The sequence below is a fragment of the Danio rerio genome, chromosome 2, assembly GCF_049306965.1.
Source record: "Danio rerio strain Tuebingen ecotype United States chromosome 2, GRCz12tu, whole genome shotgun sequence".
NCBI lineage: Eukaryota > Metazoa > Chordata > Actinopteri > Cypriniformes > Danionidae > Danio > Danio rerio.
The window spans coordinates 52,932,182-52,959,644 of NC_133177.1; the positions used below are offsets into that span (position 1 = coordinate 52,932,182).

Consider the following 27,463-nt stretch of genomic DNA (forward strand, 5'->3'; position numbering starts at 1 on the left):
AAACAGATGTGTTTTCAGTCTTGATTTGAATGTGCCTAATGTTGGAGCACATCTGATCATTTCTGGAAGCTGATTCCAGCAGCGAGGGGTATAGTGGCTGAAGGCAGATTCACCCTGCTTTGACTGAACTTCAACTGGAATTTCTAGTTTATATGATCCTAAAGATCTGAGTGATCTGTTGGGTTTGTATTCAGTGAGCATATCTGTAATGTATTGAGGTCCTAGGCCATTTAGTGATTTATAGACCAGTAATAATACTTTAAACTCTATTCCGAATGTAACTGGCAGCCAGTGTAGAGACCTGAGGACAGGTGTGATGTGCTCTGATTTCCTGCTTCTGGTCAGAATTCTGGCCGCAGCGTTCTGGATGAGCTGTAACTGTCTGACTGTCTTTTTAGGCAGGCCAGTGAGGAGTCCATTACAGTAATCCACCCTGCTGCTGATAAAAGCATGAACAAGTTTCTCTAAGTCTTCACTGGAAAAAACCATCTGATTCTTGCTATGTTTTTGAGATGATAGTATGCTGATTTACTAACTGCTTTGACATGACTGTTGAAACTCAGATCTGACTCCTGAGTATGCTTTTTCAGTACTCTTTCCACCACTGCTCCCAATTCAAAGGTCTTATTTTGTAACCCAGTTGGTTTTTTATGCAGTAATTTAAGCATAATCGCTCCAAGACACTTTATACCAGATTTAGCTCTTTATATCAGTTTCTGTTCTCATACTAAACAACATGCAAGAACACTTTTGCGTCGAGTGACTCTTGTTGCAAAACTATGAAACAAGTCTCAATCTGTGCGTTTCAGCAATTTGCAGCTTGTAGGAGTTGCTCAACACTGTGCAGTCTGAGAAAATGACTCGGTCTGCACATATTTACAACATACATCTATGTGTATGATAGAATGCTTTTATCCAGATCAATAGTGCACTCTGTTCTCGCCTCAGAATCTAGGCTAACTTAAATGTGTGTGTGTGTGTGTGTGTGTGTTGAGTTGGTACAGACAAATGGTCACTGCGATCGCAGACGAGATCTCCCAGTCCCTCACCAAGATCTTTCTCCCCGTCTGGTTCCCCGTCCAACTCCATGAGAAGGCTGGTTCTGTCTCCATCACCACTATCTCAGAGTAAGACATCGAGAACACTTCCACAGCTCCAAAACAAACAAATAAAACAACACTTTATTATTTTTATACATACTGACTTAGTTAAAATAATAGAAAATCTTATCTGAAGTTATTAGTAATACTCCAGTGTACTACCATATAAAGAGTAGCGTATTACTAAAGGTATATTATTCCAAATAGGACACTTCTGCCATCATTTACTCATTTTTAAAAGCTCCAAGTTGCTTATGATGATGCTTTGAGAATTTTCTTAAGAAGCTCTAGATCAGTGGTCACCAAACTTGTTCCTGGAGGGCCGGTGTCTTGCAGATCTTAGCTCCAACCCTAATCAAACACACCTGAACAAGCTAATCAAGGTCTTGCTAGGTATACTTGAAACATCCAGGCAGGTGTGTTGAGGCAAGTTAGAGCTAAACCCTGCAGGGACACCGGCCCTCCAGGACCAGGATTGGTGACCCCTGCTCTAGATGGTAGTGCAAGGGAAATATTTGTAAGTGCGGGAGTGATCACTTTTAAAGCACTGCTACGGAATCCTATGTCTAAATTTATCTCCCGAATTAATGCTTCCAACAAGGAGATTATTGTGGGTTTATCACACATAGAGGTCAGTGTACGCTATCAAGCAGAGCTGTTGAGACGCTGGTATTGCTGTATTTTGTAAATTGTTCTGTTTCTTATGTTATGGAATATATATCGGACTTTGAGTCTGTAATAAAAGATTGAATTGAAGTCACCTTAGACTTGTTCCAATTCAATTTGGCTTTTTTTTGTGTCAAAAACAAAATAAGATAGTTAGAAGAATGTTGGAAAACTGTAACCACTGACATTCATAGAAAAAAACTAAACAAATACTATCTAAGTCAGGGGTCACCAATCCTGGTCCTGGAGGGCCGGTGTCCCTGCAGGGTTTAGCTCCATCTTGCCTCAACACACCTGCCTGGATGTTTCAAGTATACCTAGTAAGACCTTGATTAGCTCGTTCAGGTGTGTTTGATTAGGGTTGGAGCTAAAATCTGCAGGACACCGGCCCTCCAGGAACAAGTTTGGTGATCCCTGATCTAAGTCAACAGTTGGAGGTCTGTAACCATTGACTTCCATAATGTTTGTTTGTTTGTTTTCACAATGAATGTCGGTGGTCACAGGTTTCCAAAATTCTTCAAAATCTCTTCGTTTTGTGTTCAACAGAACAAATAAAACAAGTAATGGATGAATAAATAGTGGAAGAATTTTTATTTTTGGTTGAACTATCCCTTTATAGACATTGTTAGAAGTAGACTACTAATGACTTCAACAGTAGTGTGAGATATTTTTTTATCAAAAACGACAATTCTGTCATCATTTACTCACCCAATTGTTCCAATTCAGTTTGCGTTTTATTTTACTTTTAAACAAAAAAGAAGACATTTTAAAGAATGTTGGAAAGCTGTAACCATTGACTTCCAGAGTATTTGTTTTTCCTACTATGAATGTCAATGGTTACAGGTTTCCAACATTCTTCAAAATACTTCTTTTGTGTTCAACAGAACAAAAAACTGTTTTGGAACAAGTCGTGGATGAATAAATGATGGCAAAGCGTTTTATTTTTGGGTGAACTATCCCTTCATAGACATTATTAGAAGTAGACTACTAATGACTTCAATCAGTAACACAGCAGTGTACTTCTGTATAGTCGTGTATTACTAAAGGAATATTTTAACCAAAAACAACAATTCTGCCATCATTTACTCACCCTAGACTTGTACCAATTCAGTTTGAGTTTTATTTTTCTGTTAAACACAAATGAAGATATTTTGAAGAATGTTGGGAACCTGTAACCATTGACTTCCAGAGTATTTGTTTTTCCTACTATGAATGTCAATGGTTACAGGTTTCCAACATTCTTCAAAATATTTTTAAAACAGAAAAAAAAAAAACTGGATAAGTGATGGCAGAATTTGTTTTTGTTTTTGAGTTAACTGTCCTTTCATAGAAGACATTACTAGTACACTACCACTAACGTTTACCCGTTTCTGGAACACAATTAAAAAATAAAAGAAGGTAGTTATGTTTAAAACCACTAAAATTCATTCTATTTTTCCATTTTAGTTTTGTGGAAAAACACTTGTATATTAACTTGCCGTTTGATCCAAATGAATAATAATTAAGATAATAATTATGACTCTATGTATCAATTTAGATTTTCTTTTCCTAATAGCAACTTTCCAACTCTACATTTTATAATTCTGAAAAGAAACGTCTGATTGATTTAAAACATCACAATTACCTGAATTACCACAATTATTTAACTTTTACCTTATACTTTTTTCAATTTTGTCAAATAAATTCAGTGCTTCAATCAGCTAAAAAACATAAAATCAGTGCTTCAATCAGCAAGAATACATTAAATTATGTATGTTTTGTGCATATATGTGATATTTTACCTCATTATTTATTTAGTGTATTATGCTTTCATGAATTTTTTGTTTTGTGAATTGTATCAGTGCATGATTTTTGTGGCATGTTATGTAAATCTATATGTATTAATATTATTTATATTGTATTTACAGCGTCATCTTCTGACCTAGGATGAGCCTAGTAATGCAAAAAAAAAAAAAAAAACAATTCATTAAATTGATCAAAATTGGCAATTGTTTAAAAGAATTGTTACAAATTATATATTCACTCACCGGCCACTTTATTAGGTGCACCTTACTAGTACCAGGTTTGACCCGCTTTTGCCATCAGAACTGCCTTAATTCTTTGTGGTGTAGATTCAACAAGGTACTGGAAATATTCCTCATTCCTATTTGTCAGCTGCACATCCATGATGCGAATCTCTCCTTCCACCACATCCCAAAGGTGCTCTATTAGATTGAGTTCTGGTGACTGTGAAGGCCATTTGAGTTTAGTGAACTTACAGTTATGTTCAAGAAACCAGTCCAAGATTCGCTCTTTATGACATGGCGCATTATCCTGCTGGAAGAAGCCATCAGAAAATGGGTAAACTGTGCTCATAAAGGGATCGCCATGGTCAGCAACAATACTCAGGTAGGCTGTGGCATTGACACAACGCTCAATTGATACTAATGGACCCAATGTGCGCCAAGAAAATATCCCCCACACCATTACACCACCACCACCAGCCTGAACTGTTGATGCAAGGCAGGATGTATTCATGCTTTCATGTTGTTGAGGCCAAATTCTGATCCTAACATCTGAATGTCTCTGCAGAAATTGAGACTCATCAGACCAGGCAACGTTTTTCCAATCTTCTATTGTCCAATTTTGGTGAACCTATGCGAATTGTACCCTCAGTTTCCTGTTCTTAGCTGACAGGAGTGGCACCCGGTGTGGTCTTCTGCTGTTTTAGCCCATCCGCCCCAAGATCAAATGTGTTGTGTGTTCAGAGATGCTCTTCTGCATACCTCGGTTGTATCGAGTGGTTATTTGAGTTACTGTTGCCTTTCTATCAGCTGGAACCAATCTGGCCATTCTCCTCTGACCTTTGGCATCAACAAGGCATTTGCACCCACAGAACAGCCTCTCACTGGTCATTTTCTCTTTTTCAGACCATTCTCTGTAAACCCTAGAAATGATTGTGCGTGAAAATCCCAGTAGATAAGAAGTTTCTGAAATACTCAGACCAGCACCAACCATGGCGCATTCAAAGTCACTTAAATCCCCTTTCTTCCCCATTCTGATTCTCGATTTGAACTGCAGCAGATCATCTTGACCATGTCTAGATGCCTGAATTGCTGCCATGTGATTGGCTGATTAGTAATTTGCGTTAATGAGCAATTGAACAAGTGTACCTAATAAAGTGGCCGGTGAGTGTACTTTGACTGTTTCTCAACCACGTTCATAGAGAACCACCAGCTCTGCACATTTTCATCTATTTAATCAAACACACCTGATTCAGATAATTACCTCATTAGCAGAGACTGAAACACCTGTAATGATTGTGACCAATAAAGAAGACATCCAGAACATGCAGTGTCGGTGGTCCTCCAGGAACATGGTTGAGAAACACTGCTTTATGATATATTAATGCAGCTCTATTGAACTTGAAGATTTGTGAAAAAGTGTGTCCACAAATGTATTAAACAGGACAACCAGCTTGAATTAGAACATTTATTGTATTCATTTATTTTAATTATTACAGACATCTTTTTAAAAAGTAGCACATTTTTCCTCTTACGTTCACTGGTGTCTCTAATAATTAAAATACATTTTAACAGGGTAACAATATGACAGAATATTAAATATACGACTTGAAAATTATCTTCCCATCAGGCCTCACAGACGAGCTGAAACAGAAGCTGGAGAAGAGACGGACCAGTCAAGAGTGATTTTTCCCTCCTGTTTCCAACTCGCCCTTCTCCGTCTCGTTCTTCCAGTGCCTTCCAATAAAGACTGATGTCCTGTTTCCCGGACAAGGACTCCTTGTAATCGACATCTTCCCTCAGTGTGACTTAAACAATGCCACTTTATTTGACTTAATCGAAAACACGAGAGATCCACCAGCTTGTCCTGCCGTCACAGAATGACGTGTTCCTTGAAGATTAGGGAAAATTAAAAGGGAAAATACAAATCTGAGCCAATATTCTCAATATATCAGTCTGTTGTATCAATCAGACCTTCATACTCAGGTCGAGAAGAAATTTACACACATTTAAGAAAGAAGCACATCAATAACTGGTCTTAAAATGAAGGACTTCTTAATGGTTTAGTCAAGCACTAGCTCTCGGTAAACAGAAGAAGTGATTTGTGTTCTCACATGAATGTGAATCTGGTGTTGTTCAGGGCAGGGTCCAAAATTAACACTCGCCAGGCACCACGTTACTAAACGGTTCCTATTCCAAGTGACTTGCATTGCCTTGAAGGTACAGAGGCCTAAATTAAATAATTTCATTCATAAACACATGACCTTGGTGTCTATTGTATTGTAATGCAAACAAAAACTAATTTTATTACAAACACAATAGGCTGTTAAGACAGATCCTCACTAATGGAAGTGATGTATTCAAAGATCTCGAACAGAAAACGATTGTATTATCTGAATAACTCTTTATTTATTTATTTATTTGCTTTTAATATATATTTAAAAATGCAGTTCTATGGCCATGTTTTCTACCTGTGGTCATAAATCCTGAGAGGTGTGGCAAAAGTTAATTTTTGACCCTACTACTTCCCTTTGCCTCAGTATGTCTGTCATGTTTTGAAATTTGAATGATGCTTTTGGACATTTGCAGGAGCTTTAGGAGCAGATTTTGCTCACAAAAAGCGGTATTTTGAACACTGAATTGAATCCAGCTTTGTCTTGGTGAGTGTTTCTCAGATTTGCGAGCGCTTTGGTTTGATAGGTTGTGAAGAATGTTTGTGTTCCTGACTGACCAACTGTCATTATCGGTTTTATGAACATGCATGGTGCTACTGTGACTTTGTAGATATGTTTTCATGTGTTCAATTCATGTTTGGTTATTTATAACTGTGATATTTATGGGAATTAAAGGGAAGGTTTTGTAGAATTCATCCGCTGTTCAAGTTTTAGTTTGACTGGTAAATGTTTGGCTTTTGTTTTCGTACCAATGGCAGTTTTTACGGCACGTTGCCGCCATCTTGTGAATGAAAGCGGTAACGCATATTCATTTGGTGAAATAAGACTTGGTGGACTTCAGTAATCATAAACCTCTTAATAAAAAACGGTATAGTATAGTTAAAACAACGTATAGTTAAAACAACGTATATTATTGTTAAAACAAGAATAAACAATATTCGCAAAAGAACCGCTCCGAGGAAGACAACCTGAAAGAGTTTACTGTTTACGTACGCTTAACTAATAATTTGCAAGTAACGTTAGCCTAAATATTAATACTTTAAGCTCCGATTAATATTCAATTTATGTCCAGGTATTTAATTGTTATTTTGTAATATAATAGTTTATTTAGAGAAAAAAAAACTTACTGATGACTAACTTAGGTGGCGTTTCATTGATTTTAAAACATGACTTTCGTAAAACACGGTTTAAATGTTGCAACAAAGTCTGTAACGTTATTTTATTTATCATTACCCTGCTAAAAAATCCAGCTTAAACCAGCCTAGGCTGGTTGGCTGGTTTTAGCTGGTCAACCAGGCTGCTTTTAGAGGGGTTTTGGCCATTTCCAGGCTGGTTTCCAGCCATTTCCAGCCTGGTCTTAGCTGGTCAGGCTGGAAAATGACCAGCTAAATCCAGCTAAAACCAGCTTGACCTGCTAGGCTGGTCAAGCTGGTTTTAGCTGGTCATCTCCCAGCCTGACCAGCTAAGACCAGGCTGGAAATGGCTGGAAACCAGCCTGGAAATAGCCAAAACCCCTCTAAAACCAGCCTGGTTGACCAGCTAAAACCAGCCAACCAGCCTAGGCTGGTTTAAGCTGGATTTTTCAGCAGGGTAAACATGCCAGTACCTAGCTAACATATAATAATAATAATAATAATAATGTTAGTTATTGCTTCAGCAGTGGAAAAAAGTATTTAAACAATGTTTACAGTTAATGCTTGGAAAAGAGTAAGACTACTGCAGTTTTTAAAGGAATGCTGCAGTTTTAGTTAACTTCTGAAAAGTGAATTTTTGGACACGAAAAAAGGCATTATCTAAGTATATTAAAAGTACTACAATACAACCAGTATATCTACTGCAACTGAATTACTACTACAGCACAACTACTGCAATAGCACCAAAGTGATGCTACTTCTGTAATGCAGTACACCAATGGTAGGCCTACTGAAGTAACTACTATAATGCAGTACTGATACTGCAATACAACGGAAGTACTATTACAGTACAACTGCTATACCGCTATTGTAATACAACTGTAATATAACTACTTTTCCTGGTCGGTGGACAATGGTTTCCAAATGAGGTTTCAGTACTTCAGTTGTATTGCTGAAGTACTACCACAATATATTGCATTGCACTTTTTTTACATCTACAATACTCCAATACATAATAAAGCTAACGTGCACTTTTAGTACGTAGCCTATATACTCAAGTGCAACATGTATAACATCACTATATTGCCCCTTTCAGTTTATTTAATGTTACTTCAATTTTACTGCTGTTCAACTTTTTGCATTGTAGTTGAACTATGTAATACCCCATTATTCTGCAGTTTTCGCAGTCGCATTGAATATACCACTGTTATCCTTGTATATAGGATACTGCTGTTGTACTGTTCAGTTTACTGCGGTTATTTTTAGTTTGTTTTAGCAAATAAACTCTTACAATCCTATTTAGAAAATTACTTGAATCCAAAAAACATTCCCTAAAAAAATACAAAATATTCTTGGAAGATCAACAAAGGACAAACGGTTCTTACCACACCATTGTCATATACAGCACCACAAGTGCAGTAAAGAAGAAGTTTACTTGTCTTTACTCCAGTTTACTGCACCTTATACTACTGTTGAACTTCATTGTACTGTATTTGAACTGTGTTCATACTTCATTGTATTGCAATTTTGCAATTGTTCTTAATGTTACTGTGGTTATACGTCTATACTGCTGTTGTCCTACAGTTTTACTCCAGTTTACTGCAGTAACGGTATATTTACATTATACACTGCTGAGAGGACATTGAAACAACATTGAAACTTTATAATTAATTTAATGTGCAAAATTCAAAAGTAATTCACCTTTATTGTTGATTCGTAAGTAATAATAATTGAAATATCTTGGTAATCATGTCTTCCTTTTGTGCATCTAATATCACCCCAAAATTTAAATTCTGTCTATATTTAGCTTACTCAAACCAGTTGAGTTTTTTTTTTAGTTTTGTAGAACACAAACGAAAATATTTTCAAGAGAGCTAAAAACCTGTAGTCATTGACTTCAAAACAAATACTATTAAGTTAATGTTTACAGGTTTCCAGCATTCTTCAAAGTATCTTCTTTCGTGTGGAATGACAGTGGAATTAATTTGGGGGTGAACTATTCTTGCAGGTCATTTTTCAGTGGTCTATGCTATCATGATTGATTATCAGGAAAATCGATTGTGAAAGTCTAAAACAAAACAAGTTAATCCAGATTGTCATGATAAGCAGGTTCCCTGCTTGCTTGCATGTGTGTGTTTGTACATTCGGATTGTCTTAAATATGTCAAAATGAACAAAAACAGATCGGATGGAAGCAGACATTGCAAACACACAAAGGTAGGAACACACTCGCATTCTACTTTTTTTAAAGTGTGAACACAAAGTGTGTTTTTAGGTAGTAAGAAAACCAAAACGTGATTTTCTTTTGTTTACTACAATAGATAAGCTGGTTTTATCTAAGATCAGAACTTCGAGAACATGATACTCTCCTACACTCCTCCTCTTTCACACACACACTTGCTCACACTTGTAGTGGCTTGTCTGAGATTGAGGAGTTTCTAAAAGCATGTTTTTTTTTTCTCTTTTCTCTTTAGCTGAAGAATGTCTTTTGCTCCACGCTGCAGGATTTAGGCAGTTTAGCGCTCTCTCACACAAAGCAGCAGACACCATGAGCTCCATTCACTGCAGAGCCACGACTCCCAACACACTTTCTGCTGTCTCTGACACTTAGAGCACTTTGATTTGTGCATTGGAGAGCTGGAATAGTGTGTGTGTGAAGAGGAACCACTGATGCGTCACAGGAGAACTGAGAGACTAACTTGGAAAGGTAGGCGCATGGGAAGTTGCTGCTGGTCCGGTTTTGACTATTGCTGCATCGTAAAACGTGTTTTCAGAGGAATTTAGAGCGATATTGTAATGCATTGGATTTGCATAGATGGCCTCTGATTGTATTCTGCTGCACTTTTTTTGTGTGCATCTCAGTTTTTGGACATTTACACCACAAACTGATTTTTTCTTTGCAATTTTTAACCAAACTAATGCACAATGTTCTTTTTTACTGTAGTTTAATTTAGATACAATGTTTAGCATAAATGAGTACACCCCCTAGGATAATTTACAATAATATATTTGTGCATATACAATTAAAGTCAGCAATTATTAGCCCCCCTTTGTTTCGTTTTTTTTTTCTTCTTTTTTAGTATTTCCCAAATGATATTTAACAGAGCAAGGAAATTTTCACAGTGGGTCTGATAACATTTTTTCTTTTGGAGAAAGTCTTATTTGTTTTATTTTGGCTAGAATAAAAGCAGTTTCTAATTTTTTTCAAAACTATTTTAGGGTCAAAATGATTAGCCCCTATAAGCTATATATATTATAGCCTCTTTAAGCTATATATATATATATATATATATATATATATATATATATATATATATATATATATATATATATATATATTAGGGGTGTCAAAATTAATAGTTTTTTCGGTGCACCGCGATGCAGACACGCGCTCTGTCGCGAGGGAGGTGAGCGCGAGTATTTACAACACTCAACAACCTCAGGGCCGGCCTGTGGCATAGTATATCCAGGGGGGTGCCAGAAAGGAGTGTGGTTCAGTTGGTTTTGTTTTCGATATTCCTGACACATTCAGTTATAGACGGCAATAACTAAAAAAACTCTTACCCTATAAAGATCTAAAGTGTGTTTCCTACAAAAAGACAAAGCTGGTTATGTTTCACAGCTGTCTTTCTTTTTTTTCGCTCGACATTACGAGCACTGCTCTGTTTAAGCCCTCGCAAAATGTGTTTAGCCGGGAGAGCTCGCGCTGAGAGGAGCTCTCAGTAAGGGACCATCGGAAATGTGCTTCTTTTTTTCCCTGTTGCGAGGGCTTAAGTGTGTGTGTGTGTGTGTGTGTGTGTGTGTGTGTGTGTTGCTGTCTATGTTTGTGTATGTGTTTGAATGAGAGACAGTGTGGTGCTGAGTGTCTGTGTGTTTATACAGACAGCATGTTAAGCCTCCCCCCTAAAATATAATACTGTATATGGAAAGCATCGTTGATGCACCGAGGTATCGAATTGAACCGAATCGAAGGCATGATAATCGTAACCAAACCGAATCGTGAGACCAGTATAGGTTCACACCTCTAATATATATATATATATATATATATATATATATATTTATATATATATATTTATATATATATATATATATATATATATATATATATATATATATATATATATATATATATATATATATATATTTATATATATATATATATATATATATTTATATATATATATGTATGTATGTATGTATGTATGTATATATTGTTTTCCATAGTCTACAGAACAAACCATTGTTATACAATAACTTGCCTTATTATGCTAACCTGCCTAGCTAACCTAATTACCCTAGTTAAGCCTTTAAATATGGAATCAGATAAGTCTCAAAATAAATTCACGCAAAAGACACGATGTACACATGCGTAGCCAAATTCACATGCATAAAATCAAATTCACGTGCGTAAAATATTTATTTATATTCACAAAAAAATTTCACATGCACAAAATAAAAATACATTTTCATAAAAAATGCAAACACCATTTGCAAATGTATAAGAGTGTACAAAAAGTTTTGAATGTTTAAAACTGGTGAGTTCATCCAAAATGAGAATGTGCAAATCCTCTTTCACATACGACTCCCCCTGGATACGTGTGTGTATTTTTGAGACTGTCCTGGCAGAGTCAGAGCAACTCATACCTTTCAGCCAATCAGATGAGAGCTTATGTCAATGACACCAACTCTGCGTTCCATTTGTTCAGACTGTTCCTCTCCAGCATGACGAACGGAGAAAGCAGCCGTCACAGTTTTTTTTCCATTTATTTATTTATTTGACCATAGCCTCACTCTTTTTATCCATTATTTTGCTGCAGCTCCGCTCTTCTTATTTATTGTCTCACAGCCCCATGAGCAAAATGTAGCCTGCAGGGTGATAATCAGGATTAAGTATCATTCCGGCCACACATGATTAGCAGCGTCGTTGTGGTCCAGCGGTCAGCACGTTGCATTATGACTTCCTAAGATCCATGTTCCTAAGATCCTCACCTGGATTAATCTTATGTTTACAATTGTGTTGAAAAAAAATCTGCTCTCCGTTAAACAGAAATTGGGAAACAATAAACAGGGGGCCTAATAATTCAGAGGGGCTAATAATTCTGACTTCAACTGTACATTAGATTTCAGTACCAAAACTGAAGACAAAACTAAAACAAACATGTTAGATCACAATTCAAAAATTAAAATAAAATGTTAATAAACAGAAAAAATCAAGAGACACACAAAAATATAAGAAATCTTTCGCAATAACATTTTATTTTCAATAACTTATTTTCTATACCTAAAGATGTTAGGTGATCAAACTCTTGATGCGTATAACTGTTTAATAATACGGTTCTGTTTAAATGAACCAAAATAAATAAGCTATATTCACTCTAACATTAATACAAATATTCATTTTCAAAAGGGGTTAGGATTAAAGTATTTGCTATATCTTAAAATAGTTTTTATTTTTAAATGTTCTCCCTGCGTTTGCGTGGGTTTCCTCCGGGTGCTCCGGTTTCCACTGCAGTCCAAGGACATGCTACAGGTGAATTGGATAGGCTAAATTGTCTGTAGTGTATGAGGGTGACAGGCCCAGACGACAGGCTGGCCGGAATGTGTAAATCATATGGACAAGTCTAAATGGAGGACTTGTTCCAAAGAGCCGACCCCGCAACCATACGGGACTAAGGCCAAAGAAGAAGAGTTTTTATTTTTATATTTCAACATTTTAACTTTAGTAATTTTGTCTTACTTTTTAGAATGTTTCTATTGTTAAAAAGTATTTCTACATGGGATGAGTTAAAATTTTTGTTTTCCATGACATTGTGTTTGTCATCTTTATTTTGGTTAAAAAAAAACCTACCTTTAACTTTATACCACACTCTCAGAAATAAAAGTACGTAAGCTGTCACTGGGTGGTACCTTTTCGAAATGTACAAATTTGTTGTAAAAGGTCCACATTAATAACTCACAGGTACATATTAGTAGCACAAAAGTGCTCCTCTTCAAATTTGTAGGTACTAATATATACTTTTGAGGTACCATTATGGACCCTTTAGGTACAAATGTGTACCTTTTGAAAAAGTACCACCCCAGTGACAGCTCGTGTACCTTTATTTGTGGGAGTGCATGGTATCACCATCAATGTTCAAAGAAATGATATATTGATTCATAAATTTTATGGTGTTTGACAACTTGCGCAATATGTGCACAGCTAGTGTTTTTCAGCCAATGTTAAACATCCGGTGAAAGCTTAATGCGACTATTTTCAATTTCTTATGGATTTAATATAGTATTGATGATGTAATGTAATTACAATACATTCAGTTAAGTCGACTTCAGCATGCATTTAGTTGTTCAAGCATAAAACGAGATGAAAGATTGTGAAACTGCTATCAGTATTTTCAGGCGAGAACAGAAATTCCATTGAAAATACTGGGGGAAAACAAACTGTCATATTTTAGAGAGATGAAGAGGAACAATGGAATTTAATGCAGTGCATCTTGTCCAGTCTAAGACCTACTTTACATTATATATCTATCAGGCAGTGAAGATCACTTATTTTTAAGGAAATTAGACCTTCAACATGGCAATTTTATAATGGAAAGACAGTTCAGTGGAAGCACTAAATCTGGCTGGCTGAAATTAAAATTTTGTGTGCATATACCCCATTTTAAAGTGTGCAAAATAATTACCCAATTATTTTAGTCCTAATTTAATATGCAGAATAAACTTTAAGCCTTTTCAGCGTTATCAAAATGGCATGCTTGACACGTTTGACTCGTCATGACATCATCTGTTGTGAGCTCTGAGATTTTTTGGTGATTAAATATGCTTTTGTTAAACCCGTCTGTTTACATTAAATGAATTAATCTTCAATACAATCAATACAATCATGCTTAAAAGTGGAAATCATGCAGGAAAAACTACATTATAAATAATGCAGTAAGAAAACTCTGTCCAAAATAAGTGCATTATTTACAAAAACATTTACTTAAGGCATTAAATAATGTTATACCTAAAGAATACAGAGTGTGTCATGTATTTATAGTGTAGCTTTGGTATGGTATTATGATTAACCTAAATTAGGAACTAGTAAGTAGGTTAGGAAGTGTCCACAAAAATCCAAAAGCAAGCATGCATGTGCATGTCATAGTGAAATATGAGCAGTGTCTGATCTGATCTACATTTTTCACATGCTACAGCTCATCTACTATTGCACACCATAATCATGCTCACTGTTAGAGATGTAGTAAACAGCTGCTGATGCAATCGGACACACGTTTAGTGTTTTTGCTTTTATATGCTGTGTATGGATTGGTGCATGTGTATGCTGGTGTGTTGCATGCAATTGCTGACAAAGGAACTGATGTGGTTTTGGCTGACCTGGGCTAATTGTCATGCATAGAACACATAGAACATGTTTTTTTAGCTCAACAATTCAACTTTGAATACTTTCAAGATTCCATTTTGTCTGGTGGTTAATGCAATGGATGGAAAAGTCACATGTACACTAGAAACAAATTTGTAGGATTCGTTTGTAAATGAAAACGTGAGTAAAATTAACAATATTAGAGTTTTAAAAAATTGCAGCAACTTTGCTGCCAAGATTTTTAATCAGGTTTAGTTCAGGACTCTTGACTGGACATTTTATTTTAAGTTTTTTTTCTTTTTAAGTTGTTAAGTTTTTTATTTTAAAGTCCTGTGAAGTGCTACTTTGAATAATTTCAAGATTACATTTTGTTTGGTGGTTAATGCAATGGATGGAAAATCCCATAGACTTGCGAGTAACATGTACACTAGTATTATTTGTGAATTTTACTCACAATTTTATTTTAAAATAAATCCTGCAACTTTGATTTTAATATTTTTGAACTTCTTTTTTACTTTGCTGCCAAGATTTTCAATCAGGTTTAGTTCAGGACTCTTGACTGGACATTTCGTTATTTAAGTTTTCTGCTTTAAGGTCCTGTGAAGTGCTCTGAAATTAGCATTTTGTTTATTAGATGCTTGACGTAATCTCACATAAATCAAACATCAAACATAAAGATAGGGGTGGGACATAGAGTAGCTCCTCCCCTTTAAAAAAAAAACAGCCAATAGTGTTTAGTTTTTAATCACAGCTCTGCCAGTGAGAGTGGTTGAGCTCAAGCGCATCAATTAAAAAAGCAGAGGAGAGATGTTTTAAAGGGAGCCAGACATTTGTTTGACATGACGTGACAAAATGGATCCATTTAGAAGTAAATGACAAACTGTCAGCTTTACATGTTTATTTCAGTTTTATATCTTTTACACCCGAATTTGTCACTGTTTTGGAGCACACTAGATTATGGACATCAAGACAAGACTACCATACTGATACTAACATCTAAAAACTTTATTTTTATTTCACAGGACCTTTTAACTTCTCTCATTACAAGCATTGTTTGGTGCATGTATTGAACTTAAAGCATAGAACTTGTTTTTCAGCTCAACAATTCAACTTTGAATAATTTCAAGATTAAATTTTGTCCGGTGGTTAATGCAATGGATTGAAAAATCCCAGACTTGCGAGTAACATGTACACTTATATTATTTGTGAATTTTCTCACAATTTCATTTTTTAAATAAACCATACAACTTTGTTTTTGGTGTTTTTTTAGCCATAATGTTGCTGCCAAGATTTTCAAGCAGGTTTAGTTCAGGACTCTTGACTGGACATTTCATTATTTAAGTTTTCTGCTTTAAAGTCCTGTGAAGTGCTTTCAATTTAGCATTTTATTTATTAGATGATTGACAAAACAAAGATAGGGCGGGACATAGAGTATCTCCTCCCCTTTTAAAAACAAAACACCCAATAGTGTTTAGTTTTTAATCACAGCTCAGTGAGGGTGGTGGAGCTTAAGCTCATCAAAGGAGAAGTGTCTTGAAGGGATGTGGGACATGTCAGATAATAGAGAGCATTTGATTGGTCAAGATTTAATGAGATATCAAGTATGAGCTGATGTAAAAATAAAACATTGATACGTTTCAGCAGAAGTGACAAACTGCAAGCTTTACATGTTTATTTCAGTTTTTTACCTTCTAAACCTGAATTTTGTCACTGTTTTGAAGCAATAATTTCAAGATTCAGTTTTGTTTGGTGGTTAATTAAATAAATGGAAAAATCCTGTAGACTAGCAAGTCCCACGTACACTAGAAACAAAGTTGTAGGATTTACATGAAAATTTAAATCTGAGTAAAATTCACAATATTATTAGTGTTGGTTTTTGGGAAAATCTTAGCTGCCAAGAGTTTTGATCAGGTTTAGCTCAGGACTCTTGACTGGACATTTCATTATTTCATTTTTCAGCTTTAAAGGGCTGTTTTACTCTTTTGCTGCATCACATGGCTAATATTTTTATATGTTCACAAAGAAATAACAAGAAACGCATCTGAAACTCAAGCTGAGATTTCAAATGTAAAATTTAAGTAGGAATACTTCATAATGATACATTCCGATAATGTTTATTTAATGCAAATGTTGACAGTGTGGGTAATAACTAGTGTGCAAACAAGGGTTACAAAATGGTTCTGGTACATTGTTTTTCCTGTTTCCTCAATGTCTGTTGTGTAACAATGGCTTTTTAAAAATGACCATGTCTTGGGAGTTTTTGTATCAGTATAATGTTAAAAACTTTTTTTTAACTTTTAAAAGGGCAAAAAATCATTACTTTTCAAAGACTTTCTAACTTTTCGAAGCATTCGTGAGCATGTCACTTGTGAAAGCAGTTTTGGTTAATGCTATTGCTAGGCGTATTTCAGGATGTGGTGAGGTTTTTTTTCTTTCTTTTTTTTTAGCTGTTCTAGCTTTGTGTCATTCTGAGGCTTGAAAAAGCAGAATCGTGTGTCTCTGTCAAGGTCCCAGAGCAAAAGCTTTCATCCTCTGCATTAGCATCACTATAGAATTGACAGAAATACTTCTGCCAGCACCCCTGCCTGTACTCTCTCTCTTTCTCTCTCATTCAGATGGCCTCACAGCGCTCTTTGCTGCTTCTTTGAAGGGCATTCTTTGCAGCTAAAGTCATATATCTCAGTATGGAGGATCTCCGAACTGAAGCAGGGCAGAAGACAAGGATGAGAAAGCTTTGACAGAAAGACCACAGAGGAATTTTGCAATCGCAGACCAAAATCACGGACTGATTTTTTTTTTTATAACAAGAGCACTGAATGATGTCTCTGCTGGCTGTTCTGTGTGTTTTGTATGTCTGGAGTCCAGCAATGCTGACCGGTGGGCTGGGATCAACACTGGATAGCCTACCTCGGAAAACAGTGCCAATTGGAAGTAAGTTGACTTTCTGAAAATCACATTTGATTATTATTAGAAAAAGTGCCAGTGCTGTTTCTCACTATCATTGGCTAATATTTATAAATGCACATGGGTACTTAAAAAAATTACATTCATTAGATACATAAATAGTAGTAAATTAATATTTTTTTTCCATTTTCTTATTCAAAGGTGCTGAAATTTTAAAGTGCTTTCAGCTGTATTTTTAGCAGCATATTAAGCTTAAAATCATGTTCTTATACAGTTAAAGTCAGAATGATTCACCCTTCTGTGAATTTCTTTTCAAATATTACCCAAATTATGTTTAACAGAGCAATGACTTTTTCACAGTATTTCCATAATATCTTTTCTTCTGGAGAAAGTCTTATTTGTTTTATTTTGGTTAGAATAAAAGCAGTTTTAAGTTTAAAAAAAAAAAATCATTTTAAGCTCAATATTATTTTACCATTTATTTTGTAAATATTTTTTTCTATTGCCTACAGAACAAACCACTGTTATACAATGATTTGCCCAATTACCCTAACTTGCCTAATTCATTTAGTTACACCTTTAAATTGCACTTTAAGCTGAATACTAGTATCTTGTAAAAATATCTGGTAAAACATGATGTACTTTTATCATGGCAAAGATAAAAGAAATCAGTCATTAGAAATTCTAATTAATTCTAATTCTATTAGAAAAATCTTCTTTCCATTAAACAGAAATTGGAGAAAAGGTATAGAGGGGGCTAATTATTCAGAATTGTTTATTTTGACTTCACCTGTATATATTCTATGGTCTTATAAAGAATAATATGGCATTGCCACTATGTTAGAGTACAAAAATTTCTACTTGTTTTTATTGTTGTAATACCTATTGTGATAATTACTTATTAATATTTTTATTATTATGATGTTATTGTACTTTACTTACTATTTGGTTATTTAAAAAATAACACTTATTCATTTAGCATTTTGTGTAACAGTTTGTTTTAAAGCATCTTCACAGTAATAAGCAGCAAAATATCAGTCTCAATGCTTTGAAGATAGTTATTTAATAAAGTTGTGACACTGATTAAAATTTCAATTTAGTCTAATAATGGTCAAAGTTGCAAAGTTCATTCATTATGTTCAGTTCAGTTCATCACAAGTTCAGTTCAGTTGAGTTGCATTCAGCTCAAGTTTGGTGTTGGGAAAAAGAGGGGAGGGACCAACTATTGTCAGTTGGCTCACAAAATGAGGCACAAACCGCAAGGAGACGCATGATTTTATAGTTTACAGTTAAAATGCAGGAAATACTAAAAAAAAACAGTAAATAATTTAATGCCCTACTACATTTGTTATACGGAATTTCCAATACACATAACCACTATTTGTTACATTATTATGAAGATAATCATGTTTATATAAACACTATAAATGAGGAGGACTTCTCTCCTCCTCAATCCCCAGTTCTGAATGCAGACACAGTGAATAGCAGTACAGCAGATCTCTTGCCCTATTTCAACCATTAACCCTGCCAGTAATCTGGAGAATTTTAAACATAGGTGAACACAGCAGCACGGATATAAGTAATGTGTCTGAATGGTAACAAACTCAGCTGATAAAAGACAAAGTCTGCCATTCTCGTACAGCTCTCCTGACAAAAATGCTTGCTGCAAACCAACAGCTTTGCTGTATCGGCCCTGACAGAATCGTGAGGAAAAACATGCAACAAACCCCGTGGATCATGGAAACAAACACATACAACTCGTGTCATGTGCGGTCTCACCCAATCATTGGGTCTCACAGCTTGGCAGGTCTGCTTTGCCTTCGGAAAGCACATGCTCTCATGAATAATTAAGAAGCAGGGTCTTCTCATAGGATAAGAAAACTCAGCTATAAATAATAATGAGAAACCGACACGTCATCACTTCACTAGCAGATTCACTAGATTCATTCATTCATTCATTCATAGATTCATTCAGATTTTGATCCCGTCCCAAAAAAGATTTTAAACCTGGAAGGTGAAATTATCTGACAAAAGCTCTAAATTTTTCAGCTTTCCCCACAATTAAAGCTGACAGGTACTAACATTCTCTTAACTGATGCTCAACACACACAAATTTGTTAAATTCTCAAAAAACTACCTTTAAATGTTGTGTTACCATCCGACTCAGTCCAATTCAAATTGTATTACCATCCAATAGTGGTGGTGCTGTTCAATTACAGAGTATTAGTGTTGTTTGAACCCCCACTGAGCAAGTCAAAGGCCAAATAAGAGACACAGCACTGCATGCCTTTCTTCAAACCATCCTCTGTGTCCTTTTCCATTTTTGGCAAACGTGAGTTACTTCTGCCTTTGACGTGTGTTGCTAGGTAATGGAGGACGTTTGTTTCGTGAAGAGGGAATTTGGAACTACACCACCATGCTTCTGAGGGATGATCTCAACCTGCTCATCCTGGGTGCCAGAGAAGCCATTTTTGCACTTGACCTCGATGACATTACAATCAAGAAGGCCATGGTGAGGTCTTAAAGGAATAGTTCAGATGAGTATTCACATGAAATCACCCTTAAATGGTTTCAAACCTTTATTTAGATTTTCTTTCTTCTGTTAAACATGAAAGAAGATATTTTGAGAAAAGCTGTAACCATTATCTTGTATATGACTTTATTATATCTGATATTTGTATTTCTTTAAACGATTTTAATATAGCTTATGCTATTTTCTCTAGATATGACACTATTGTGTTGAGCCTACAAAAGTGGACACGTAATTTGTAAAGTTTTATGTCTTTCTGTTGTATTCATATTTTGTATTATCTCAAAAATAAATAAAGAAAGAAACCCAGTCGCTCGCGGCATCAACAAAGCTGTCAAGCGAAAGCTCTTTTGCTCTATGTAAAGATTAATATGGTGTAAAGATTATGATGTGTTATTGAAACACTAATGACGCATCAAAGAAATATCACTTATAAATTAAAATTACTTTGTTTAATGTTATACCCTTACATTTAAAATGGAAACACAAGGGCAATCTTAAGAAAAAGGACCCCAAGCCTATAAGGTGTTTTATGGAATAGCCTGTCTTAAACTGACAGCTATGTGTTTTCCTTTTCCTTATTTATTGATTTTCTTGGCACATGTGCTCCTGTGCGATCAGAAAACTAGTGTAATATTGGCATGCCATCTTTACCAGACTCAGGCAAAGTCCACCTCTCCTTTCACTCCGCCCCCTGAAGACCCAAGCTGGCCCTCTTTGGCCCAAGGTATTCAGCGGACTGAAAAAGGCTGGCTGTTGACCCAGAGGAAGCCCTACTTTTTGCCCGATCAGGCCCCGGAAGTGACAGTGGAAACACGACTGGCCCTGATTCGCTCACTTTAGGTGCAATAGTGGAAATGCAGCTTTTGACTTCTTTAGTAGGAATAACAAATGGAAGTCAATGGTTACAGGTTTCTGACATTTTTCAAAATATCTTCTTTTGTGCTTAACAGAAGAAAGAAACATAATCAGGTTTGTGACAAGAGTAAGTAATAGCAGAATTTCTCTTTAAATGCATAGTTACAAATGTTTCTAACGCTGTCTTCAGTTTGTTAAGGTGTCTTTATTTTACTAAACTGTGTTGTTTCTCTTCAGTTGAAATGGGAAGTAACACGTGATCAGCAAAACGACTGTTCAAATAAGGGGAAAGATGCTACGGTGAGTCTTCACATCTATATTTCACATCCTGAAGGAATGCTTTTTCATTTAATTGTTTTCAACAAATTTTAAAAAATCTATAATACGACCTCTGTAGATGAACAAGTAAACATGAACAATGCAGAATTAAAAAAATACAAGTATGACTAAAATATGAACATTGGGGATGTTCATTTCAGTTATTTTTGCTGATATATAACCTGCATTTGCTTGCAAATCAGCCAGCAAGGTCACCATGTTAAATTAGAATCAGTTTAAATCATTATAATAATCATGTACAAAGTATTTGACCTACTATAATTAACGTAATTAATGTTTTACATGCACACAAAAACAGGCTAAGATGAAATGCGTTTTACTTTAAACATATTAACAGAAATAACTGTGGGGAATTTTTGTGACATGCTCGAAGAAGGAAACCAAGGCAGCAGAAAGTGCAACCTGTATGTATATATATACACACACACACACACACACACACACACACACACACACACACACACACACACACACACACACACACACACACACACATATATATATATATATATATATATATATATATATATATATATATATATATATATATATATATATATATATATATATATATATATTTAATTTTTTATTTTTTATTTTTTTTTTTTACTAAAAATGGGCCAGCTGTGGCTAACAGCACAGACTATCAAATACACAAGACGTGTCACTCGTATAATTTAAAATGGGAAAAAGTGTAACGGTCAATATGGCAAATGAAGCCCCTCCTTCTAGTACAGGAGCCAGTATAAACATGCCAATACATATAACTTGCCAATTTATATATAATATAAATTTGCCAATACAAATTACGATTCTTGTAATTTAATGTGTATTTATATAGCATTTATTGTGTGTGGTTACACCCCTACACTTTTACGAGAAGTGCCATGGGATTTTTAATGACCACAGAGAGTCAGGACCTTGGTTTAATGTCTCATCCGAAAGACGGATTTTTCGGGTGAAGGGCTCGAACAGATTTCTGTTTCTGCAGTTTCTGCAGATTTTGTGCGATTCGAACATTTAGAAATGAAACTAAAGAAACAGTTGTTGTTTAATTTTATTGGTGAATCCTAATATGAAATTTAATCGTACGCTTGGCAAGCAATTTTGGAGATTTTGATGTTTCCTCATTCTAACAGAATGCCCGAGCATATTTCCTGAGAGGCATTTCAAAGTTGACCACCGAGTGAACTGACTTGCATTTCAGGGACTTTGCTAAAAGCCTCCAACTGTCAATTTTGAATCCGTAATGAATCACTTTAAACTCTTATTTATCTTTATTTTACATAGAGGAGCTCAAATATTGAATTGTGTCTGCTCCTGTTTATTTATGATTTCTTTAAACGGCTCTATCAGGGGTTCAGCCAAAAAATTCTAAATTATTCATTTGTATAAGATTTCCACTTTTATTTTATGAGTTCTTGCTTTTCTTATAATTGTAGCTTAGGCTACGTGTGATATACACTGATCAGGCACTTTATTAGGTACACCTTGCTAGTACCAGGTTGGACCCCTTTTGCCTCCAGAACTGCCTTAATCCTGCGTGGCAGAGATTCAACAAGGTACTGGAAATATTTCTTAGAGATTTTGGTCCATATTGACATGATAGCATGATGCAGTTGCTGCAGATTTATTGGCTGCACATCTATGATGTGAATCTCCCGTTCCACCACATGCCAAAGGTGCTCTATTGGATTGAGATCTGGTGATTGTGGAGGCCATTTGAATACAGTGAACTCATCGACACGTTCAAGAAACCAGTCTGAATGATTCAGGCTTTTTGACATGGTGTGTTATCCTACTGGAAGAAGCCATCAGAATATGGGTATATTGTGGTCATAAAGGGATGGACATGGTCAGCAACAATGCTAATTTGGCAACTGTTAAATGTTGTCTGGGAAATGCTTTGAATTTCTGTTTAGTAAAAAAAAAACATTTGTGTTCTATTTGGGACAACACTAAACTCATTCATTCATTCGTTTTCTTTTCGGCTTAATTTCTTTATTAATCGCCACAGCGGAATGAACTGCCAACTTGTCTTTCCAGCCGCAACCCAACACCGGGAAACACCCATACACTCCTGCATTTACACACATACACTACAGACAATTTAGCTTATTCACCTTAAGCATGTCTTTGGACTGTGGGGGAAACCGGAGCACCTGGAGGACACCCACGCTAACACGAGGAGAACATGCAAACTCCACACACAGAAACGCCAACTGACTCAGCCAGGGATTGAACCAGCAACCTTCTTGCTGAGAGGCGATCGTGCTACCCACTGTGCCATCATGGCGTCAACACTAAACTTATACAGTACATACCTGAATGTAAGTGCAAAGGTGTCAAACTCAGATCCTGGAGAGCCATGGCTCTGCACAGTTTAGTTCCAACCCTAATTAAACACACCTGATCAAACTAATTGAGTCTTTCAGGGTTGTTTGAAACCTAGATAAGTGTGTTGGAGCAGGGTTGGAACTATACTATGCAGTGCTGGCATAGTGTGTAGCGTGCCATTTAGGAAGCAACTTTTAAATTTATCTGTTATTTACACTGTAAGTTGCAGTATTATAATCGCTTATTAGCATTAATACATTTTTACTACTACTTTGGTAATTAGTGATGTAACATATTATACAAATATGAAGATGTTTAAGACTTACAAAAGCAGCGTCTGAGGAAGTGGCTTTTGTATGTTTATTTACAGCAGATAAAAGGAAGTGTGTGTTGTAGCTTGGTCAGACATTGTGGTCAGAAAAGATTATTGAGTTATTCCCCGTGTTGTTTTTTTTTTTTTTCTTATTATTTAGAATGACTGCAAAAACTATATTCGAATTCTTCATAAAAAGGACGACGGCAGAATGTATGTCTGTGGAACCAAAGCGTTCAACCCCACCTGTGGCTATTTGGTGAGTGTCATCCATTTAATTGAGTGTTTGTTAGTGACCACAAATGTAGAATGTGCATCGTTTATTTGGTTGTTGCATGTTATTCTCATAGTCCTATGCGGATGGTAAGCTGACTTTAGAGATCCTCCAAGAAGATACGAAAGGGAAATGTCCGTTCGATCCTTTTCAGCGATATACATCTGCAATGGTCGGTACGTACTGCCTAGTTGTCAATTGACTAGATAATTTATATTCATATCAGCAACACTCACAGTTTCATTTATTGCAAGTATTTTTACACATATAGTAATCCGTGCCTCGGTTTTCTCTCTCAGATGGAGCGTATTACTCTGCTACTTCAATGAACTTTCGGGGTTCAGAGCCGGTGATGATGCGCAGCACAGAGGAAAGCATTCGAACTGAGTTTACAAGCACCTGGCTCAGTGGTGAGAAAGTGTTCATGTCTAAACTAACCACCAAACACAATGTGAAAAAATGCAAGAGCACACTCAGTACGATACCCTTGTACATAACCACAACATACTTGCAAACTGAATGCACAGCTTATCAGATTTTTAGAACAAAGACTACTGATAAACTGTTAAAGGTCCCATGAAATTAAAGTTTTTTTAGTCAATATCAGTATGTTAGTTTAAGGATATCTATAGTATATTCTAGTGTGCAACAAAACAGTGACACAATTCGGGTTTAGAAGAAATAAGCCTAATAAAAACATCCAAAGCTTGCAGTTTGTCTTTTCCACCCAAAATGGATCAACGTTTTTTTTCACGTCACCTCATACTTCAGTTTCTCATCAAACCTTCTGACCAATCAAATGCTTTTTAGTATCTGACATGCCCCGCCCACTTTTAGATGCTTTTTGTTTGCTTTACATTTGTTGCGCTTGAGCTCAATCACTCTCACTGGCACAGCTGTGATAAAAACAAAATGCTATTGGCTGTTTTTTTAAATGGGGAGGGGCTACTCTATATCCCACCCTCTTTTTCATGTTAACGAAAACGATAACTGTGAAAAATGTGGTCTCCCTCAAAACGGTATCTCATGTATTAATTGAACGTACAAAAATAAGTAATCAAGGCAAATCATTTTTGAAAGATTAAGAGAGCTAAATACAGTCAATTTCTCCCTAAAAGCTATTTTAGATGGCAAAGATAAAAAGGTAAATAACGAATGTTTTAGACATTTGATTGACAGATTTAATGGATAGGATATAATAGTTTTTTTTTTTTTCCTCCATTTATTTTATTTTATTTTATTTGTAATTTTTCCCCTCTCTTTAATGGTAAATCAATGTAGTATTCCCTTATTAATCTCTTAAGATTTCGAACCAAGTTGCACCCCATACTGAAATTCAGTAGGTGGCAGAAAATGCTCCTTATAAAACTCGCCAGATAAAACTCCAGAAAAAAAAAAAACATTGAATAAATAATTACACATTTCAAGGCATCTCCCGGGATCTTTAAAAATCATCTATTTGTTAGTATTCAAATTATTGTCAGTTTCAGGAAAAATTTATGTTTTTACTTTTGTCAAAATTCTTGTTTGTTCAAATATGTGACCCTGGATCACAAAATATTACGTTGCATACATTTGTGGGAATAGCCAAAATGTCCAAATGATTGATTTTTATTGTATTACAAAAATTATTTTAAAATTATGTACATATCATGTTCCTTGAAGACATGTAGTCAATTATTTTGCATAAATATATCCAAATGTAACTTATGATCAGTAATATGCATAGCTAAGAATGGAATATGGACAACTTTAAAGGTGATTTTCTTAGTATTTAGATATTTTGTTTTCTCAGACCTTTAATAGATATTGCCATATCCTAACAAACCCAACATTCACTGAGAGCTTAGTTATTCAGGTTTCAGATGATGAATAAATCTCAATTTTCAAAAATGGACTGGTTTTGTGATACCAAGTCACACTTCTAAATAGGTAATTATGTGATAACAACACAGTCTGTAAATGCGTTCTGACATGGTGAAGCAGTTTGGTAGTCCTTTATGTAGACATTCAAGAATCATTGTTCTTTTGTTATTTGTTTCACCACAATGAAGATGTATAGCCAAATGAAACAGCCTCTTGAAAAATGTGAAATTTAGTCTTGATTTTTGTCTGTTGTGAATGGATTGTGATCTGTTTTTGGTGGATCTCATATGAGCGACAGGTTGATCACGCCCTTGCACCAGTAAATAATGAGAGAAAACATGAGATGGTATAAATAAAGGGGATGTTCATTTGATTAAAGTTTACAATGACACATTTACTTTGATAAAAGTTAACAATAACGCTTTTACTATCAAAAACAAACAATGAACAATACATTTATCACAGTATTTATTCACCTTTGTTAACATTAATGGAATTTCATGTTAACCAATGTTAATAAGCATAACTCTCGATTTTATTAATGCATTTAGTAAATGTTGAACTATGATTAATAAATGCTGTTCAAGTATCGTTCATAATAGTAATACATTAACTAACATTAAAGGGGACCTATTATGCAAAAAAACACTTTTATACGGGGCTTAAACAAAGTTGTGTGGGAACAGTCTGTTAATACAGTATAACCAGCTTCTAATGACAAAAAATCTATTAATTGATTTTTTTTTATAATCACACTTAATTAAAACAGTCTGCAAAAACACTTTGACATTCTTCCTTTGTGTCATCCGCCCATTAGTGACAATCTCTCCCTAATTAGCACAGGACGTTAGTCTGGTTTTTGAATCTGCCACTATGCTGACACGCAGGCATTTATAGCCACGCCCTTTTTTGAAAACAGCGCAATCTCATTTGAATTTAAAGCAACAGTCACCAAAATGGCACAAATAGGATCAAAGCCTGAAAGAGGCAGTTTCAAATAGTTAGAAAACATTCACACAAACACACTCTAGGGCAGGGGTGTCTAAAGTCTGTAAGGAGGGTCCTGGGGTCCTGCTGACTTTAACTCCGACATGCTTCAACACACCTGCCTGGAAGTTTCTAATATACCCAGTAAGAGCTTGATTAGCTTGTTTAGGTGTGTTTGATTAGGGTTGGAGCTAAGTTCTCTAGGACACTGGCCCTCCAGGACTGAGTGTGGACACCCTTGCTCTAGGGACATTAGAAGACTTATTTTACATCTTGTAAAATGGGGTGTAATAGGCCCCCTTTTTACTAATGAATCTTTTTTGTAAAGTGTGACTAATTTAATAATGTGCATGAATAAGTCATAATATATAATATTAATACATAATATATTTTGCCATATTCCATAAAAAAGGATTTTTTTTTCATGAAAAAAGGTTAATGTCCCTATAAAATGATTATTGGTGCTAGACAGGGTAGTTTGAGTATCTGTTGATTGTAGTCATTTACAGAAATTTTGCAAACACACACACACACACACATACACACAAATCTGTAGTTCTGCGGGTGAAAACATGTTTACTCTTATATTAGAGTGATGCAAACAACTAAAATAGTTTTGT

At 35.4% G+C, this 27,463-nt stretch overlaps 3 protein-coding genes across 6 annotated transcripts in view; 2 read left to right on the forward strand and 1 right to left on the reverse strand.

Moving 5' to 3' along the window:
* The window catches only part of stap2a (signal transducing adaptor family member 2a), a 47,469-nt gene extending 40,831 nt beyond the window's left edge, over positions 1-6,638 (forward strand). For both annotated transcript variants that reach the window (NM_198808.1, XM_073912554.1), the window contains 2 exon segments: positions 996-1,127; positions 5,400-6,638. In NM_198808.1, coding sequence (NP_942103.1) covers positions 996-1,127; positions 5,400-5,455 — 188 coding nt within the window. In that variant the 3' untranslated portion in view covers positions 5,456-6,638.
* cactin overlaps positions 1-27,463 on the reverse strand; it is a 475,834-nt gene that overhangs the window by 413,445 nt on the left and 34,926 nt on the right. The window lies entirely within an intron of this gene.
* The window catches only part of sema4e (semaphorin 4e), a 31,680-nt gene continuing 10,530 nt past the window's right edge, over positions 6,314-27,463 (forward strand). The window contains 9 exon segments of one of the 3 annotated variants that reach the window (NM_131049.1): positions 6,314-6,429; positions 9,550-9,771; positions 12,213-12,220; positions 17,054-17,366; positions 19,706-19,851; positions 20,965-21,027; positions 23,877-23,975; positions 24,067-24,166; positions 24,290-24,400. In NM_131049.1, the coding sequence (NP_571124.1) occupies positions 17,252-17,366; positions 19,706-19,851; positions 20,965-21,027; positions 23,877-23,975; positions 24,067-24,166; positions 24,290-24,400 (634 nt within the window). In that variant the 5' untranslated portion in view covers positions 6,314-6,429; positions 9,550-9,771; positions 12,213-12,220; positions 17,054-17,251. 3 annotated transcript variants of the gene reach the window in all.